Raw genomic sequence first — 21,632 nt, 5'->3', positions numbered from 1 at the left:
CTCACAGTCCCTCTGCTGGCTCACCCCTCAGCCCTCCCACGGGGTCACACGCAGTTAGGAGCCCGGGTGGGGTGAGGGCAGGAGGCCCAGGGCAGGGAGGAAGACGAGCAGCAGAGCAGATACCCGGCAGCCCCACGGGGAAAAGCTCTCCCCCACTCTACAGCGAGCAGCCCTGACCTCTCTCCCTAGACCGTCTCAGTCTCTGGGTATTTTCCAAAGGCGCGGACTCTGAAAGAGGCCTTCTTTGTGCAAATCAGACCTTCCATCTGGTTAGCTGAGCTGGACCCTGCGGGGGAGGGAGGCCCTACTGGAGGCGTCTCTGGACGGACAGGAAGAAAAGATGGGCCCAGACTTCACGGGCAGCAGCTGCCCCCGTTCCCACCAGGGAGCTCTCTGGCTTGTGCTGGCTCTTACACGTGTGTGCTGCCCTTGGCACCACGTCTGTGTGTGTGTGGTTGCATGCGTCCACACCAGGGAGACGTGTAGAATGTCTGGGTGGTTCCTGCAGGGGTGGGGTTGTATGGTTCATTAATTAACGATAATCAACTGTAAAGTGCATTGCTATGTTCCACAGTGTCCTAAGGGACTGGGGGAGCCACTCAGAGGACATGTCCTGTGGGCGCGCGGTAGGGAAAAGTGAGTTCTGGCTTCCTCTGCTGCCTCAGGGGCCAACGCACCCAGGGCCACCCCCACCCGGCTCTAAACCAGGTCACGCAGTGGGGCAGCTCCAGCGAGGACCTGAAAACCACCTTTCATGAATGGCTGGCGTGGCCTCAGAGGCATGTGGCCCCAGCCAAATCAAACAAAGAGTAAGTAATCATCAAAACCATGGGATTTTCACAGCACATTGTTCAAGCTACCAGACTCGAGCCACTGAGCACTGCCCTTTCTAGGTCTGTCTTTCAATCTAGTTTTAAAGATACCCGAAGCCTCTGCATCACTCCCCTCAGTGGAGGCACTTGGGACAGTTTGTTGATGAATGAGGAAGATAGCTCGGGGATGGCAGATTTCTTCTCAAAGCCTCGAAAATGTTCTCAAATCAACAGTGGTCATGGCTGCACATGTATGAATGAACACTTCAAATGAGTGACCTGTATGGTGTTCATGCTCGGTCGCTCGGTCGTGTCTGACTCTTGGCAACACCATGGACTGTAGCTCACCAGGCTCCTCTGTCCATGGGATTCTCCCAGGAAGAATACTGGAGTGGGTTGCCATTTCCTCCTCCAGGGGATCTTTCCAACCCAGGGATCGAAACCTCATCTCTTGCATCTCCCGCATTGGCAGGTGCATTCTTTACCACTAGTGCCACCTGGGAAAACGGAATTGTATGGTATGTGAATTATGCATCAATAAAGCCTTTTATAAGCCTGAAAAACAAATAAATAAGGCATTGGAGGGGGTGGGGGGCATGGGTGGAAGCTCCCCAGGATGGGAGGCTGAGGAATAGAAAAGGAGGAGTGGAAGAGCCAGCAGCTGGAGCCTCCCACCAGACCTCTGGGGATGGAGCTGCCCTAGTTTCCTGCAGGCTTCCAGCCGGCCTCCATCGATTCATGTCAGCTTCTGGGGCCCACTCTGGGGAGGTCCAGTAGCCGGCAGCTCAGCCAGAACCATCGCCAGCTCAGCTTTCACAATGCAAAGGTGGGTGATCAGCCTCGGACTTCCTTCCTCCTTGAGCACCTAGGCTGAGCCAGCATCCCTGGGCTCCCTTCAGTGTCCCCCAGAAGGTAAAGACATCCTCATTGCCTCCCCTGGGGCCTCTGCTCCAGCCCTGAGATGGGCCCCATCAGACAACCGAGGGTGGAGAGGAACCCAAACAGTGAGAAAGAAAGAGGTGTGAACACTGCAAGGTTCTCAGAAATATCTGCCAGTCCCTTCCTCAGACCTGGCTGGACTGTGTGTTAGCCCCGAGGTTGGGTCCGACTCTTTGAAACCCCGTGAACTCCTCTGTCCATGGGGTTTTCCAGGCAAGAATATTGGAGTGGGTTGCCATTTCCTTTTCCATGAGATCATCTCGACTCAGGGATCGAACCCAGGTCTTCTGCATGGCAAGCAGATGCTTCACCATGAGCCACCACGAGCAGATGACCACTAGGGAAGCCTATCACATCTGGCTGGTAGTCTCAGGGTTAATCCTTATGGTGGGGGAGGGTTATGCTTTGGTTTCCCAGGTGTTTGGAGCCCAGCTTTCACTTCCAAACGGCTGTCCACAGTGGGATGCACCAGCTGCGGGAGTCCGTCTACATCACTAGAACTTTCTCTACTTGCTCCAGGTGGGAAGGATATATATGCTCAGGTACTCAGACAAGCAGCCCATGCCGTCTCCTTTCTCCCGGCCCTGACCTCACGGTCACGCGGAGAGCCAGCTGGTGACAGTGCCAAGATAAACAGGCTGGGTGCTGCCCATTGTTCCTTGGCTGATGTTGGGTGTGACCACGGCACCATCCAATCAAGGCCAGGAAAGAAGTCATTCCCCTACTTGTCCAGGAGGTAGAGGGAAGGAGGCCAGGGATGGATACAGACATACCAGCCACAGCCCAGTGTCTTCTGGGTGTCCCTGCTCAGCCCTGCCTCGCTGGGAACACATGGGCAGGAGCTGCCCACTTCCAACACCCCCAATATTCCTTCAGGGAGGCTCAGAACAAGCTGGGGTGATGTCAGGTCAAGAACAGTGAGACCCGGGGATTTCCCTGGCTGTCCAGTGCTTAAGACTCCATGCTTTCCTGATGCAGGTTTGATCCCTAGTCAGGGAAGTAAGATCCAGGCAAGAATACTGGAGTGGGTTGCCATCTCCTCCTCTAAGGGATCTTCCCAACCCAGGGATCGAACCCAGGTCTCCTGCACTGCAGACAGATTCTTTACCGTCTGAGCCACAGAGAAGCCCAAAGTGAAAGTGTTAGTCACTCAGTTGTGTCCGACTGTGACCCCAAGGCCTGTAGCCTGCCAGGCTCTGCCATCCACGGAATTATCCTGCCAAGAATACTGGAGTGGGTAGCCATTCCTTTCTCCAGGGGATCTTCCCGACCCAGGGATTGAACCTGGGTCTCCTGTATTGCAGGCAGATTCTTTACCAACTGAGCCATCAAGGAAGCCCTGCATGGCCAAAACATAAATTAATTAAAAAAAAATAAAGAGCAGTGAGACCCAGACACCTATGGAAGTCATCCAGGTTCTCCACCCACTGCTGGGTTCAGGGTGCTGCACTTCTCCTGCTTTTAATGCCCGGATCCTTGGGGCCACCAGCTCTGCACCAAGTTCCCCATCACACGGCCACTCCACCCTGCATAAGCAGAGAAGCTGCTTCAATCCAACTCCTGGGTCATGCCAGCAGCAGAAACTGTGCCCAGGGTCAGCAACTGATAGAGAATTTCTGCCTCACACCCGGCAGTTGTTTATCTTTCGCTGCCTGGAGGTGACCATGGTTGTACCTTCCTGAGAGCCCTGTGTGAAGTCATCAGCCTGATGATTTATCTTCGTCTGTCACCACAAGTGGATTCTTAGAGTTAAGAGGTAGCCTGCGGGGCTGGAGACTGAACTTGTTACACTGTGACTCAAAGAAATCTGACTTCCCCTCTTGGGGAAGGAAAACTGGGAACTCACCTGGAACCCGACCTTGACTGTGCCTCACCTCTTTCCCCACCATCAATGGCCAGGCTTCTCCTTTCCTATCCTCACCATTGGCCCATTTCTTGTTTTACGAAATCACATGGCATTACAGTTGGCAGGGACATTATTTTTCTTTATATGGTATTTTTCTTCTTGATTATAAAAAATGAAAAAGAAAATTTTGGAGCTAGGGAAAAAAAATATAAAGGAGGAAATAAAAATCACCCTAGTCCCATCCCTCAGGGAAAATATGAATTAATATGTTAATATTTCTATTTCCTTTCAGATTTTTCCAGGCCTATTTTTTTTTTTTTTTAATTGTGGAGATCTTACTGCACTTACAGGGCTTTTCTTTTTCTTTCTCTCTTTTTCTTTTTTTTAGGCCACACCGTGCAGTATGTGGGATCTTAGTTCTCCGGATTGAACCCATGTCCCCTGCATTGGGAGCACAGAGTCTTAACCATTGGACTGCCAGAGAAGTCCCTACACTCACAGTTTTGTATCTCATTTTTAAGTTTTTGAATTATATATCACTGTCATATGAGAGCACAGCCCATCATAAGCCTCCAAAGAGCTGAGAGCCCTGACGATGAGGGTCCTTCCTGGACTGACATGGTCCCATGAGGGGACACGGTACCCAAGGGGAGGGAACACACTTCACGCTGTGGTGCCCCCGTGTTTGGGGATAATGTAAGCTCTCAGCCCTGACCTCAAGCCTATGGCATCCTCAGCTGTGAGGACTAAAGGTCCCTGGAGGTTTTGCCTTTACTTAGCTCCTCCCTGGAAAGGAGTGGTGTCACGGCCCCTGTTGAGCTACAGGCAAGTAAAATAAATCATCAATCTTTGTGAAAGCACCCTGTAAATGAGAACTGCTATTCACTTAGGAGATTGTTTATTAAACCACTGATGCTGCTGACCGTGGCCTGGACTTGGGCTCTAGTTAATAAAGTACTAACTCATAATTCTGGAAAGCTGTGGGCAGCCAGGAGCCCTGCTGGCTGCACAGAAAGGCATCCCCATGGGCAAATGGAATAAACATCTCTCCCTCCTCAAGGCTGCTGAAAAATGAACCAGTACCCTGGATCTGCCAGCCCAGAGCAGATGGTCTGAAAAGCAGAAAAGAGGAAAAGGGAGGAACAAGTAGCAAAACTGAATTGGGAAGACAACCAATGGATCAAAGCAATCTATGGATTCAGTGCAATCCCCCTGTCAAAATTCAGATGGCATCTTTCAGAGATATAGGAAAAAATGCTCAAATTCATATGGAATCACACCAAACCCCAGTAGCCAAAGCAATCTTGAACAAGAGCAAAGCTGAAGGTATCACACTTCATGATTTCAATGTTACAAAGTTATGGTTTCCAAAACAGTATGGTTTTGACATAAAAATAGAAACATAGATCAATGGAACAGAAAAGGGAGTCTGGAAATAAACCCAACATAAATTCCCAACAAAGATGCCAACTCTCTTTAATAAATAGTGTTGAGAAAACTGGAAATCCACATGCTAAAGAATGAAATTGGATCCTTATCTTATACCATAGACAAAAATCAACTCAAAACGAGTCAAAGACTTAAATGAAAGACCTCAAGTAGTAGAACTAACTCCTAAAGGAAATATAGGAAAAAACTCCTTGACATTGGTCTTGGCAATGATTTCTTGGATCTGACATCAAATATATAGGCAATGTTCCTCACAGCAAAAAAAATAAGTGTGACTATGCCAAACTAAAGCATTTCTGCTAAAAAGTAAACTATGTAAAAAGTAAAAAGGTAAACTATAAAATGGGAGAAAATAATTGTAAACAATATATCTTATTCCAAAATATATATGGAACCCCTACAGTTGCAAAATAGCAAAAAAAAAAAAAAAAAAAAAAATACAGTTGACCTTTGAACAACGCAGGGATTAGGGATGCCAACCCCCAGCACAGTTGAGAATCTGCATGCTGCTATCTCTGCCTCCAAACAAAGGAACTGATAAATAACTCACTGAAGGGCAGGAAGTGAAAACAGCTTAAATCGAATCAGGACTCAAACCCTAGTCCTTTTGACTCCACATATTGTGATCTCTAACTGAACACAAACTTTTCTCACACTTAGTTGATTCAAAGATGAAATATAGGTACTATATTTATTGAAAACTATCTGTGTATAAGTGGATATACACTGTTCAAACCCATGTTGTTCAAGCATCAGCTGTAATCTGATTAAAAAATGGGCAGAGGACCTGAATAGATAGTTTTTCAAAGAAGACATGCAAATGACCAACAGGTATATGAAAAAATGCTCAACATCTCTAAACATCAGGGAAATGCAAACTAAAACCACAATGAGATATAATCTCACTCCTGTTAGAATGTCTATTATCAAAAAATAGGAGATAAATGTGGATGAGGCAAAAAGGGAACCTTTGCACACTGTTGCTGGGAGTGTAAAATTGGTACAATCACTATGGAAAACTGTATGATGCTTTCTCAAAAAATTAAAAATAGAACTACCATATGTGGTACAATCCCACTCATGGGTATATAACCAAAGGAAATGAAATTACGATCTCAGAGAGTCATGTGCCATGAAAAGAACTCTCATGTTCATCGCAACATTACTCACAATTGCCAAGATATGGGAACAACCTAAGTGTCTGTTGCCAGATGAATGGATCAAGATGTGAGATAGATACAGATATTCCATTGTTTGTGTATATAGAATGTATATATATAAAGTGGAATATTATTCAGCCATAAAAAAATTAGGAAAACCTGCCACTTACAGCAACATGGGTGAATCTTGAGGGTATTGTGCTAAGAGAACTAAGTCAGAGAGAGAAAGACAAACACTTCCTATATGGTACCACTTATATTTGAAATCTAAAAAAAAGTCAAACTCATAGAACCAGAGAGTAGAAAAGTCATTGTCAGGGATTAGGAGGTAGGGGAAACAGGAAGATGTTGGTCAATGGTATAAATTTTCAGTTACAAGATGAATAAGTTCTGAGGATCTAATGAACAGTATGGTGACTATAGTTAATAATACAGTATTATATATTTGAAATTTGCTTAGAGAATAGATCTTAAATATTAAGATCTTACCCCCTCCCCCAAAGTTAACTATTCAAGGTGATAGATGTATTATTAACTTGATTATGATAATCCTTTCACAATGTATGCATATATCAAATCATCACATTATAGAGTTTAAACATAATTTTATTTGTCAATTATTTCTCAGTAAAGCTGGGGCAGAGGAGGAAAAAAGAAATGAAAAGAAATTGGAAAGCATCCCTGAGCTGCCTCCCTCTTGCTATGTACACTTAGGAGGGCTTCGTAACCTCTCTGTGCCTCAATGAGTCCACCAATATGATGGGACTCTCACCTCCCCTCTCCTGGTACTCACAAAACAGGAAGAAGACCCTTGGATTCCAAGGGTAAGACACGCCTGTGGTTAAGGCTCACCCCAGCTAGTTTCCCTACTGTCCACTCTCCATTCAGCAGCAAGTAAAATGTGAATCAGATCACATCACTTCCCAGCATAAAACTCTCCACAGGCTCCCACTGCCTTTAAAAAGCTTTCAAGGCCTTATGTGATCTGCCCTGGCCAGTCCTTCCAGCCTCACCTTCTACCCACTTCCCATCACTCACCTTCAGCCAAGCAGCTTCCACACTGTGCACAAACCCACCAAGCTCCCTTCTGCCTCAGCGGTCCCCTCTGCCTGGACCTCTGTTCCCCCTGCGCCTCAGCAGGATGGCTCTTTCCGTCAGCATCCTCCCCACCTCCACCCCAGGCACTCTGCCATCGGCCTGTTTTGTTCTCTTGATTTCTGGTCTACCTGTCCAGTGCCTGTCTACCCAGCCCAATAGACACATGAGGGATTATCTGTTTTGTTCTCTTGATTTCTGGTCTACCTGTCCAGTGCCTGTCTCCCCAGCCCAAGAGACACATGAGGGATTATCCGCCCCACTCTCCACTGCACTCCCAGTTTGCAAGCCAGGGCGCACACACAGCGGGTGCCCAGCATACACATGACTGGTAAATGTGCCAGAGGCCCACCTGGTTCCGGAAGATCAAGGCCACCACGCCACCAATGAGCTCAATTATGAGGCAAATCCCAAGGATGTACATGAACTGAAAAACAAAGTTCCGTGAGTCACCAAGAGTGGAGGGGAAGCGCTGTCTGCTCCAAGGTCAAGCACAGTAAGAAAAATCCTCTTTGTCAGAGCTCTTAAGGGCTCCTGGGCCTTTCACCCCTTCCTCCTGTGAGGACACAGGATGTGGACAGACATTCCCGGGAAAGCCTGTCGCTGGAGCCTGGATCAGGAAGAGTGACTCAGTTGTCCCAGCCAGACTGTTATCGAGGTTTGTCCCAGGAGTCCTCAGTGGGGTCTGGGTGAACAAACACAACCCCCTCCCCCAACCCCACACCTTGAGCAGCCTCTGGTCCTCCCCTGGCTGACCCAGAGGGGACAGGCCTGTCTTGACAGGCAGGTTAGAGCAGCCTGCAAAGTGACTTCCCAGACCCCAAGGGCAGTTGAGGGGATGTCTCAGGCTGAGTGGATATACCGCCCTTTAGCACAGAAACAAGCATTGTCGAAACTAATGTCAACAACTTCCAGCCTCAGGGAGCATCACTGAGACCATGCTCATAGGGGCTTTTAGGGGCTTCCCGGGTGAGGGGAACAATGAGGTCAAACACACATGCGGGTACAGAGTAAATAGATCTCTTATCCAGCACCCCCTGTGTTGGGAAGCCATCCCTCACCCCACAGTAAGGGGGGCAGGGAGGCTGACCCTACCCCTGACCCCAGAGCAGGCACTTGGCCAAGCAGCCCCATCAAAGTCCTAGGATCTTGGCCAGAGTTACCAGGAAAGACTCCCCAGGACCCTGAGCTATAAGGACTGTTGGCCAAAGGCTGCTGGTGGCCATCGCAAAGAGAACCTGAGGACAACACCTGGCATCCAGCTGGGAGGTGGAAAGAGAGAGAGCCCAAGGGCGTCAGCTAAACCCCTGGACCTAGGGTGGGCTTGCTGGTTACATGAGCTAATGACCACCGACAACTTTTCTTGGTTTTACTTGCTCCCATCTGAGCATACCTTCTCCCACTCCCCACAGACAGTCCAGACCAACATGGGGTTTAAGAAGAACAGTCTTTGAATCAGCCTTTCTAAGCAGAAGTGGAGGATGAGCCCTCTTGGGCCAATATGACAGGCTGACCCACGAAACCCTCCAGGAGAGCTGCTTTGAGGCAAGGACTGATTAACTGGACTGCCCGAGGGCCTAGGGGTGGTCTCCCAGCTCTCCCAGGGACTCCAAGGATCACAGCCCCCTCCACCAGCTGACGGGTGCCTGGGGCTGACTCACCGCTTGAAGGAGACACAGGTTGTCGCGGAGGGAAGCCAGGACGCCGATGAAGGACACGATGAACATGACGACCCCCAGGAGGATGAGGATGATGGCCGGGGCCAGAAAGGCACTTTCCAGGGTTTTGTATTTCTGCCTCTCGACCTCTGCATAGATCCCCACAGACAGGACCAGGCCCCCGATCAGCTGCAGCAAGAAAAAAAGGAGTGAGAGAGGAGAAGGACTGCAGTCGCTTGATTCTCCTACGAAGGATTCAAGGGAGGGTTCTGGTACCTGCCGTTGGAGGGGTCATCCCAGGTCACCGGATGTGAGGCAACCTGTTATGGGCTGAACTGTGTTCCCCAAATTCACAAGCTGAAGTCCTAACTTCCAGAACCTCAGAATGGGACTGTACTTGGAAACTGAGGCTTAAAAGAGATAATGAAGTTAAAATGAGGTCTTATGACTAGGGCTGAATCTGCTATGAGTGTTGTCCTTCTAAGAGAAGATTAGGACACAGAGAGAAGGCCATGTGAAGACACACAGAGAAGACAGCCACTGGCAAAGCCAAAGAGAGGGGCCTCAGAGAAAACCAAATCTGCCCACACCGTCACCTTGGACATCCAGCCTCCAGAACTGAGAGACAGTAAATCCCTGTTGCTTAAGCCGCCCAGTCTGTGGTACTCTGTTATGGCAGTCCTAGTAAATTAATACAGACCCTATTTGGAAATGCTGCTTTGGTGGGAAGTACTGGTGAGTCAAGGGAAATGCCACTGGCTAGAGGATCAGAGAACGTGGACCGCAGTCCCAGCTCTGCCACTTGCTAACCCTGGGCTTTGGACAAGCATTGGACCACATGAGTCTATGTGCTCATCTGAAAAATGGGTATGAAGACTATCATTTCTGCCCTGTTCACCCAAGGGTTTTTGCAAGGCTTTAGTGAGATAAGGACAGTGGAAACACTACGAACCTGAAAGCATGGGGCCTTGGGGTGTGTATTACACAGGCAGAACACCAAAGGAAATTTCAGGCCTGCCCAGGGGGATGGGCATTGTACTCAGCACCATACACGTGGGATTTATCTTCAGAATGATCATCAGGAAGACTGAAAGTTGGAGCAGGAGGGATTTTGAAGAGATTTTTAAGTCAAATTCCTCATCATCAATTTTCCTAACAGTGGGAAGGTGACCACTGTAACTCCCCATCAGGAAAAATGAGGCAAAAAAGTTCTTGGAGGACCCCTTCCTGCTCTCAGCCGGAAAAGTCTCATACTAAATCTTCAGGGACCCCTATCAGCGGACGTCACCCCGAACCCTCAGACATGTCTGAGACTGCATTGCCCCATCACCCTGGGATTCACAATAGTGTTCTAACTGGCCGCCTTCAGCCTGTTCTTCCTACCAGAGTGACCAAGCAAAATTTAATCAGGATAAGCTGGTTCTCTGTGCCCTGAGAGTAAAAGCCACAACCCTAATCGCAGTCCACACAGCCTGTCTGAGCTCACTTCTCACTCCCCCCACTTACTCACTCTGCTTTAATTGCACTGGGCCCCTCACTGCCGGTCAAACACACGGAGTGTGCCAGCTCAGGGCCTTTGCACAGGCTGTTCCCACTGCCTGGAATGCTCTTTCTCCTGATCTCCAAGTGGCACTATGGCTCCCTTCCTCACCTCCTTCTCATCTTTGCTCACTTCTCACCTGCTCAGTGAGGCCTTTGGGGTCATCTTGTTTAAACACAGAAAATTCTCTCCCTGAAACTCTCAATCCCAATTTCCTGATTTATTTTTCCTTTGTACTGACAAGTATTAAACATACTACATTTTTTGTTTTCTTTTTTAACTGTTTGTCTTCCCCACAAGAACATGAGCTCCATTTCCTGGAGGAATTTTTCAACTGTTTAGGGCAGCCCCAGCACCAGAACAGCCTTGACATTTAGGAAGCATAACAGGCATTTACAATCAATGTCTGTTGAACAGATGCAAGCCAGGCTTCCCAATAGATCCCCGACTGGGTTTGAGTCCAACGCTGTCTACCCAGCATGCTGCCTGTCCAATGATTCTGGCATTCCAGGGCACATATTCCCAAGAGCAGATACACTGGACTTCACCACAGAGCGGGAGGCAGTGTGGGAGAGAAGTCAGAAGCCATGGTGCTGTCAGTGAAGGTCTGAGTAAAGGAAATGAGGGATAATACAGACAAGATATGGGCAAGATATGCCGTGGTGACTCCTCCAGTTACTCCTGGTCTACCTCCACCCTAAAATGGCTATTATACAATGTGGCCTCAAAGTAGATCTCAGTGGCCTTCTAAAGAGCGCCAAGACTGTTCTGGGTAAAGGGAAGTGTCTGCTTCCCCTAAGCTCTGCAAGTGGCAGGGATGCCAAAAGTCAAACAGACCAAGCTTCCTTGGAAACATCGGGTAACAGAGAGTTACCAGAAAGCCATCTCCTCCGGTCCAGGGCTCTGCTGTACGTCACTGCTAAGTGCCATTCCCCTTAGTTTGAAAGGGTAATCTGAGATTACTGATACCTACTCCCCAGGTCTAAAAGGAATGTCTTCCCAGCACACACAGGCCAAGAGGTGCTAAAGGCATTGACGCATTTGGCTGTGAACTGCTTATTAACAAGTTGGCCATGTTGGGAAAACCATGATTAAAATGATGTCATCCAAATCACTCAGTTGGGGAAATTTTTAAATTTAAAAAGTTAGGACACACACATACAAGGCCCTCTATAGGGAAATGAGGACCACAAGAAATAAAATCTACTTTTGATAGAAAAATATTAACCAAAGTTATTGGTTTGGTCAGTTCATGCTCCAAAACCCAGGACATGGTGAAATCATTGTTCAAGGCCAGCCTAAGCCCTGCGGGTCCTCTAAGAACAAGGGCAAGCAGTTTTAGAGAGCCAAGTCCTCCCCTTCCTTATTAGTGCACTTACAAGGAATTACTCAATTCTAGCCCTGAACCAGACACAGAACCCAGAGATCCTTCAGCCCTAGAGCCAGGGTTGACGATTAAAGAAGAACCCCACATCATCAGAGCCCAGGCAGGGTGAGGAATCAATATGCAAGGATGCGGTGTGCTTCAGGCAACAGAAGTGGCATTTTACCCTCTATCTTGGTGAAAACTGTAATTAGCATGTTGTTGCTGAACCAACAAGATAATACCTTAATATTTTCAAGATTGATTCCACATACTTTCAAGACTTCTGTGTTTCAGTTTTTTTGTTTGTTTGTTTAGATAAAAAAGCTCTTCTTGGGCAGGATGGACACAGAACCCGACATCTAACCACCATCCTAGGCTCTCCATGCCCCCCTCCTTCCCATCTGATGCTATGCTTCTGGGTTAAGGTACACTGCTTTGGAAACCATCCCCCAAACACCAAGCTGTTGTAGGCCTGCATTCTGAGCAGAATTGACCCCAGCCTTCTTCGTAAAGGCAGTCAGTGGCTTCTTCTATTTTTATAAGCTCCCCAGAGCCCCGGGACCCACTCCAGAACAGCCTTCCTGGCAGGAAATAAAACTTTCTTTGGTCTGATCTCCCTCCTGTTACAAAAGATCACATTTTCCTTGCTAGTCAGCCTTGCAACATTTCCAGACCACTAAAGCCATAGAAAGCTACTGCAGCAAATGCAGACCCCAACCTCTGGACTCCTGCACCACTGTGTACTGAGTCATCACAGGCTCATCTCTCCTGGTCCAGCCGGGGCTGCTGCCACCTCAGTTCTTCCAGAAGCCACTGGGTAACCCCTGAAGTCGCGCCACACACAGCACAAGCAGATCTAGGCTTCTTATTCAAGGGTTCCAGGAGCACCAGGCATGGGGAGAGGCTGACATACCCTTCCCAGGAACTTTGATTTCCAAATGATATTTACATCTCCGAGAACAGAAGTTTATGTTTCCCTGTGAGTATAAAATTAACTGTCAATGCTAGTGTGCAACCCCATCCCCTTTCTCTGCTAATTATAGTCTCTCTTTGGGCAGCCAGCCACTTAGCTCCAGCACAGGAAGCAAATGGCCCATTTGTCAAGCAGGACAGCTTCAGCTAAACTTGGCTGGGGGTGAGGGGCACAGGGCCATGCCCATTTGGGGCCAGAGAAGGAAAGAACATGCTGCTGGCAGCCCATGGGCCAGGCCCAGAGCCCCAGATTTTGCCACAAGCCACGCGGCATCTTCAATAGGCTGCCTGGGAGCCTGTCGCCCACTGTGAACCAGGCCTGAAGTCCCCTCTGAGCCCTGCAGCCTGGGGACCATCTTCCTCCTCTGCAAGCTGAGGCCCAGCTTCATGCTGCTGCTGGCAAGCATGTGAGGCATTCCAACACCTGCACTGCCTTCTCCTTCAGGAAGCATCTGGTTCCGGCTGGCTCACCCCCAGCTGGGGTAGGTCTGCACTCAGAGGGGACCCACAAGGCCTATTTTTACCCCCAAAGGCACATGCCAGGCACCTATTGTGTCCCAGACCCCGAGGGTCACAAGGGGTCACAAGACTATACATGGGCTAAGTCTGGGGGAAGACAGGTTGAAAGTCTTGAAAAGATCTCTATGGCCTGATGGATGGGATTCAGGGATCTCTGAACTGGGGATGGAGAAAAAAGTCAACCTTTACTATCATTATCCTTCAACTGAAATGTTCCTGGCACACAAAAAAAGAGGAAGAACCTCAGGTCTAGGGGAGGCATGCTGAATCTCTCCCATGGGGAAGACTCTGGGAATTTGAACAAAACTGAGGGGGTGAAAGGAAATGTCAGAAAATCAGGATGGGCTTCCTGGAGGAGCCAGTGTTTTCCTGAAATCTCCAATAACTGCTCCACATTGGAACCACCTAAGGGGCGCTCAAAGCCTGCAGGGCTCTATATGGCCCAAACAAAGCACTTTTCTGAGGTCTGAGCTTAAAAGGATAAACTCCAAGGCCTGAGAGAGATTTTAAATAAGGTGGGGCTAGCAGGGCCCTTGCATCCAGCCAGGAAGCCCTGGACCTCACCCCCACCAGCCCTTTAGTCCCAGACTGATCCTGCCTGGCCCAGAGCTGAGCCCCCCCTGCAGGAGTGTGCTCCTGCTCAGCACACTCTACCAGCTTCTCTCCTGCACAGATTGGGGCTGGATGGAGCAGCAGAGGTAAGAGAAGAGATGGGAGTTGGCATTCTGGGCCTTCATTTATTAGTTCGGCGCCTTTGGCCATGTCGCTTTGCCTCTCTGAGCCTCACTTTTCACTTGTAAAATAGTAATGCCCGCTGCCATGTACAGAGTGATTTCGCGGCACCAGCATCCTGCAAAGTGCCACACCAGCATCTCCCTGACCGCCACACACCCTGGCACGTCTAAGAAACAGCCAATTGCATTAAAGACCAGACTCGGTGAGGTTAAGTGACACAGAGCTTATAAGAGGCGGAGTCAGGATGCACAGCCAAAACCTGTCTGCCTGCCAGTAAATCTACCAGACGGGCCTTTCACTTTGATCTGGGAGAGAATGGGTCCGAAATGTCTCTGCAAAATACAAAGGTGCTGGTAGCAGAGCAGTGCTCCCAACAGAATCTTCTATGATGATGGTAACATCCAGCGTGGTTAGCCACTAGCCCTATGGAACTAGCAAGCTCTTGAAATGTGGCTTGTGTGCCTGGAAAGCTGAATTTTTCATTTTGTTGTTATTGTTTAGTTGCTAAGTCATGTCCAACTCTTTTGTGACCCTACAGACTGTAGCCTGCCAGGCTCCTCTGTCCATGAGATTTTTCAGGCAAGAATATTGCAGTGGGTTGCCATTTCCTTCTCCAGGAGATCTTCCCAACCCAGGGACTGAACCTGTGTCTCCTGCATTGGCAAGCAAATTCTTTACCACTGAGTCACCAGGGAAGCCTGAATTTTTCATTTTGCTTCATGTAAACTAGTTTAGATGTGACAGGGGTAGCTGGTGGTCACCGTACTGGACAGATCCAGAGCAGTTCTCCTTGGATGTTGCCCCTTACCATTCCCACCTTGCTCCTTTCTGATGGTAGAGACCATCCTTATCAAAGAGTCATGTGCCCTAATCATCCTACCACTAGCTAGAGGAAGCTTATATTCAAGACTTTCATCCAAGTGAAAGCAATCTCTTCTCTCACTTTCCCCAGGAAAGCTCAGCTCCTGCCATCCCACTTCTCTTGGCACTATGAAAAGCAGGACAGACCAGATCCAGAGCTCCCAACCCAAACTGATCTAAGGCTCATTCTGTCTCCCAAGAGGGTGCCAGACTCCAGAATGACAGGGACCCTGTCATTCTAAGCTCTGGGACCCTGGACTTGGTGCCATTGACCTGGCCCCAGCGCTAAGTTCAGGCAGCCTGTGCTGGAGGAATAGGGTTCCTCTCAAGCCCAAGACAAAGCCAGCCCTGGAGGAAGCAGCAGCAGACTGCATCCTACCGGCAGCAAAAGAGCCAGTCTCTGGTCTTTGTCACCGATACTCTGCAGTCAACTCTGCCTTGACCCTGAACTTCTTAAAAAACAAAACAAAAAAAACTTGACATCAATGCAGAGAACTTGGTTAACTGTAACCCTCGGTCCATGACATTCTCTGACAACCTGCTTTTGTTTAGAATGTAACAGGCACCACTTATTAACTAGTCCTTTTGTCCCCATGGATCTGCCAAAACCCTGATGTCACACACTGAGGTTCTACACATGCCTAGGTCTCTGGCTCCCAGTCTCTCCCATCAGTCAGTCTGTCTCTAAACAAACCTTCCTTGGGTAGTGACTACAGTTTTATAACACCATTGTGGCATCTGCAAGGCCACACCCCTCCTTCCTGCCTTCTTTGGAAGCGTCCTGGATATTCTTAGACCTTGACTCTTGTGTATGTATATTAGAATCATCTTATCAAGTTTCTTGAAAAAACCTGCTGAGGTTTGACTGGAATCACACTGAATCTACAGATCCCTTGGGAGAAAATCGACACGTTTACCAGGTTTTCCTGCCCATAGGCATGGTTTCTTCCTTTATTTACACCATGTTTATTATGACTTCTCTAATAACAGTGCTTTCCACCTCCCTCAAGCTTTCCCATGGCTGTCTATACAGATTCGGGGAGAAACTTCTGGAAGTATTTCCCAGGCTTGGCTCTCCAGCTCGGCCCGGGGTCGGAAACATGGCCTTCTCTCTAAGAAGCAAAGCGGACATAACACTCTGTTTTGCTACCCTTCTGTCACCAACAGTTACAAACGCTCATTCCTGCATGATAAATTAGGATCTGGGATTAACATATACACATTTGTGCATGTGTGCCCATGCCAAGTTACTTCAGTCATGTGCAACTCTGCAACTGTATGGATCGCAGCCCACCAGGCTCCTCTGTCCACGGGATTCTCCAGGCACTGGAGAATCTGGACACTGGAGTGGGCTGCCATGCCCTCCTTCAGGGGAGCTTCCTGACCCAGGAATCAAACCTGTGTCTCTCACGTCTCCTACACTGGCAGGAGGGTTCTTTACCAGAAGCGTCTGTGGGAAGCCTGCATATACATATTACTATACATAAAACAGATAATCACCATGGACCCACTATAGCACAGGGAACTCTATTCAATATTCTTAAATAACCTATAATGGAAAAGAATCTGAAAAAGAAATATCACCGAATCACTTTGTTGTACACCTGAAACTAACACAACACTGTAAATCAACTATACTCCGATATAAAATAAAAGTTAAATTAAAAAGATGAAAGACCCACACACATATCTGTTCTCTATATTGTGAAGTTTTTTTGGAGGTCTGCCTTGCCACTTTCTCTCTCTAAATGATCTTCCACATTCCTATAATAATAATAAGACTCCCACAAGCACGCAGCACATTCCAGGCTGTGAAAGAGCTATGCTGGGAGGTTTGCAAGCCCCAGCTACTCAACCCAGCAGGAGCAGAGTGGAATGTCTAATCACAAACAAATACAAACAAATGAAGCACTGGAGGCTAAGAACTGATGGAGCTCGGACTCTCTCTAAGAAGTGTTCAGGGGCAGGCAGATGGAGAATGGTATAACAAACAGCTGGGGAAAATATTCTGAAACAAGAGGCCTGGCAGTCTGTTCCCCCTGGGAAATCAGAGCAGGTCGATTGGATCTGAGCCTGCACAGGAGTTTGACTTCACACTACTGGACGCTCCACCAACACAGGGACCAGCCGACAAACCTATCGGGGGGATGAATCTGAGAAACGCTATTGCTTTAGATGCCTATAAACCCAAAGAAGAAACTAATGATCCCACTCCAGAGTACTCTGAGGCTTCAGGATAAAATGACTTACAGTCTTGAAAACTCGCATTAAAAATAGAACTGAGGTGCTCAGAAAGATAGGTGTCTTATGTTATCAAGCCCTGAGGCAGGTAAACCTAATTCATTACAGTGAATAAGAGGAGATTTCCCAGAGGAACCTCTATTTAAAAATAATACTAACAAGATGACTTATCTGGTTAATCTGAAAGCAGTAACAGCCAAGGGGCAAAGGAGAGCCAAGAACACATCACCTCTACCCAAGATAAACTTCTCCCTGGTTTTCTTTTTCCTTCCCTCTCTGGATCCCCCTCCTCTCCACCGTCCACAGGTCTGCACCAGGAAAGTCAGACCCCACCTCCCGGCACTGTATTACCATGGCACCTGGGTGATTATCTCCCCAGGTCTCAGCCCAGGTGCAGCGCCTCCTGCTGGGGTACACTCAGGAGTACCCTCTGCCAAACCACTGCTGGTCCCCATTCCTTTGTCCTCTGTCCCAGATGGCACAGGCTCCTCGCTTATAGCTGCAGGCCGCTGGCAGGAGTGTGTAAGATGGCCCAAGTTTCCCTTTCACTCAGACATTTTAAAAGCAGCCACAGGCTCACAGAGGTGACAAGTGGACTTTGTCCTCAACAATGGCCTCCAGTTCAGATCCCAGAGTCCACACCTGCCCACCAGGAACTGGGCCAGGCATTCCCCATTCTTCCCTGAGACAGCACAGGATTTACCCTTGGGGACCCAAAGGTCACCCACTCCAAAGGCTTATGACTTCAAAAAGGTCAAAGGGCAAAAGGGAAAAAGAGGCAGCATCATACATTACAAGGAGCGCTGAGGGTTGGGGGAGGGAGATGAGAGGGGAGCCCTGAAGTTTAATCCCAATTCTGTCACTAATTCCCACGTAACCTTGGGCAATTCCCTTCCCCTCTCTGGGCCTCAATTTCCCTGCTCAAAAAGGGAGATGTTTGGTCACAAGCCCTAGGATCCCTTCACTGCTCCGGGAGCCCATGAAAACCCATGCCCAGACAGCCCTCGCAAGAACCCCAGCCGTCAGCAGACCATGGTGGTCCAAAGTCTTTTCCACTACTGAGTCCTTCTCCATGGGTCTGCCCTTGCTTTCCCACCTGGCCAGGAGATGCCACACTTCGGCATGAGTAGGTCCTACAGGGAACAGAGATATCCTTCCCACTCCAGCCTGATCAAGGCACACGCCTCTGGCACTGCCTCCCACAGCAGCCTCGGAGAGGAGACCAGCTGTTTTTGGAAATAACAAAAATGAAAGGGGCTAACACCCATCCTCCAAAGTTCAGCTCAAAGACTCCTCCCCTGGGAAGACTTCCTGGATCACTCCAGCTATAGAGATCTCTCTCCACTTATGATCACATATGAAACCACCAATGGGAAGCCCTCACTGTACTGATATTTCCAGTACTAACTATGCCCATTGAACAGATTATTCCAGCTATTTACTACCTACTGCATACAGGGAGTGGTAGCAGGACCCAGCAACACACCTACCACATCATCTTTGACTTCAACAACCTCACAGTCTGCATATATAATGCAAATGCATTAGTTCCGGAAGTCCACAGGAAGTTCAGTTTAGCTCCCAGACCATGTTATCCCCACAGAAGCCATATGAAAAGTGATTAGAGCCCAAGCCAGTTTACAGTGGCCTAATGAACCACAGTGCCCCTGAAACAGGATACCATGCAAAAGTTCCCAGCACCCAGTAGGTGCTCAGTAAATGTTACTTCTGAGTAAAGATGAAGTACTGTTGTCACCCTGACATTTCAAGACTCGAATCAGATGCCAGAAACCATGCCCCCTTTAGAGGCAATTTGGTCCAAGGATAAATCAGAAGAAAGGGAGTCCCTATTCTCAATTCCAAGACACCACTCACTGATTCAACACATATTTTAGAAAGTGCCTAGTATGTACCAGGTACTGGCCATAAAAAGGTAAGATCTAGTTTCTGCCCTCAAGAAACTCAGTATGGTTAAGATATATATGTACACCAACAAATGCAGCAGAAATAGGGAACAGTGAGGGAGAGGTCACTGAGAGTGCAGAAGAGCTAGAAAGGAGGAGACACTAAATCATGGGCAATACCAGTGAGATCAGGAAGGTGTCCTGGGAGATGTGAGTTTGAGTTGAGTTCCATCTGATGCATGTAATGGACAAGCAAGAATTTCTGAAATGGACAAGGAATTTTAGAACCCGTGAAGGTGCCACAAGGAAAGCAGGTCAGCATAGTTAGAACCGAGAACAGGCAGACAGGGGATGGGAGGAGGCCAGGGAAGAGCTCAGAAGTCAGACCACCATGGCAAAGTCTCTCAGCCTAAACCAAAAAGTTCATTCATTTCTTTGATCTCTCTTTACTGAGAGGTTGTGTAAGCCAGTGGTTCTACAAGTTTTTGGTCTCAGGATTCATTTTCAATCTTAAAAACTTCTGAGGACCCTAGAGTTTTTGTTTTGGGGGATTATATCTACTGATTATTTACTATATAAGACATTAAAAGAGATATTTTAAATATTTATTAACTAATGTAGAAATAACAATAATAGATTTACATGTTAACATAAATAGCATATTTTTTTGTTAAAAACTTTTCCAAAAAATTGTGAGAGGAAGGGTGGCATGGGCTTTACAGTTTTGCAGATGTAAATATCTGGCTGATGAGAAGAGCTGGTAGATTCTTGAAGCTGCTCCTCACTCAATTTGCTGCCACATCACCATCACATGTCCCTGAAATTCCCCTGGGCAATCCTGAGAGGATGATAGCAGGAAAGCAAATAGCATCCTAGTATTACCAAGAAGATGATTTTGACTTCACAGAGCCCCTCAAAAGGCTCCACCCACCAAGGATCCCTGAAGCACCCTTTGGGAGCGGCTGCTAAGAGCAGGGTGCAGGGGGTTTCCCTGGTGGTCCAGTGGTTCAGACTTCACTTTCCAATGCAGGGGGTGTGGGCTCAAGCCCTGGATGAGGAGCTAAGGTCTCATATGCCTCTTGGCCAAAAAAACCAAAACACAAGACAGAAGCAATACTGTAACAAATTCAATAAGGACTTAAAAAATGCTCCACATTAGAAAAAAAAAAAAAGGAATGGGGTGCTGGATGGGGAGTTGGGCCCAGCTAGCAGTTAACCAACCAAATACAAAAGTCTCAGCTATGGGGGAGCTCACGTTCCAGTTGGGGAGAAACAAATAAATAAAAAAAGTATATGGTATGTCTTGGATATGAGGGCTATGAAGACAGAAACAGGAAAGGAGGCCAAGAAGGCTGATGGAGGGGGCTGGCAATTTCAATAGCACAGCCAGGGAGAGTGATTTTGGAGTGAAGACTTGAAGGGGTAGGGGGCTTTCTACCATCCACACGGATACACAAGACCTTGGAATGTGCCCATGCGTTCAGAGAATAGCTGCTACAGCCCCGATGGCAGGGAGAGCGGAGGGGAGGAGGTGAGAGGGCAGGGGCGTGGGCTGCAGAGCAGGCGGAACCTTTGAAGCTATTGAGAGGACTCTGACTTTTGCTCTGAGTGGGTGAGAGGCACTCCAAGTTTGCAGAGGAGTGATCTGATCTGACTTCGATTTTTAAATGAGTTACTCTGAAACTGCTGTGCTGAGAACTGGGGGATGGAGATATGGAATCGGAATGGTCAGGAATCTACTGCAGCAACCTAGATGCTAGGGGTGACGGTGGCCTGGACCAGGGTGGGCATGTGCAGGTAGCAAGAAGCAGGCAGACTGGATATATTCTGAAGTTGAAATTAGGAAAATCACTGACATAATTTAAGCAGGGAGTTCCATGCTCAGATTTGCTTTCAAAAGGTATTTGGTAGACAGAATATTCACACAGCCTCAGGTGTCACCCACAGCTTAGGCATTCATTATCACGGGGAAATGCACGCTTGCAATGGAGAGGGTCAAGCCTGGCATGGACAGCCGCCGAGTGGCCGAGCATCCCACCTCCTATTCCTCCCACAAACCCTGTGCAGCACTCAAACGGGAAATTTATGTTGTTGTTGTTCAGTCACTAAGTCATGTTCGACTCTTTGTGACCCCAGGGATTGCGGCACACCAGGCCTCCCTGTCCATCACCAACTCCTGGAGTTTACTCAAACTCATGTCCATTGAGTCAGTGATGCCATCCAACCATCTCATCTTCTGTTGCTCCTTTCCCCTCCTGCCCTCAGTCTTTCCCAGCATCAGGGTCTTTTCCACTGAGTCAGCTCTTCACATCAGGTGGCCAAAGTACTGGAGCTTCAGCTTCAGCATCAGTCCTTCCAAAGAATATTCAGGGTTGCTTTTCTTTAGGATTGACTGGTTTGATCTCCTTGCTACCCAGGGGACTCTCAAGAGTCTTCTCCAGCACCACAGTTCAAAATGTATGGCCTGAACCTAATTACCAGGAAATCATAAAGTAAATCCAGAAGGCTGATGTTCTACAGATCAAGGGCCTGGAG

General features: G+C 48.1%; 1 protein-coding gene across 1 annotated transcript in view; it reads right to left on the bottom strand.

Moving 5' to 3' along the window:
- TSPAN15 (tetraspanin 15) overlaps positions 1 to 21,632 on the bottom strand; it is a 52,502-nt gene that overhangs the window by 13,013 nt on the left and 17,857 nt on the right. The window contains exons 2-3 of the mRNA XM_043926157.1: positions 8,963 to 9,148; positions 7,654 to 7,728 (exon numbers count right to left, since the gene is read on the bottom strand). Coding sequence (XP_043782092.1) covers positions 7,654 to 7,728; positions 8,963 to 9,148 — 261 coding nt within the window. The remainder of the gene's footprint in view (positions 1 to 7,653; positions 7,729 to 8,962; positions 9,149 to 21,632) is intronic.

This window comes from Cervus elaphus, chromosome 15 (genome assembly GCF_910594005.1).
Source record: "Cervus elaphus chromosome 15, mCerEla1.1, whole genome shotgun sequence".
NCBI classification, from domain to species: domain Eukaryota; kingdom Metazoa; phylum Chordata; class Mammalia; order Artiodactyla; family Cervidae; genus Cervus; species Cervus elaphus.
The sequence above is the reverse complement of the archived record's forward strand: the minus strand, read 5'-3'. Positions and strand labels throughout refer to the sequence as shown.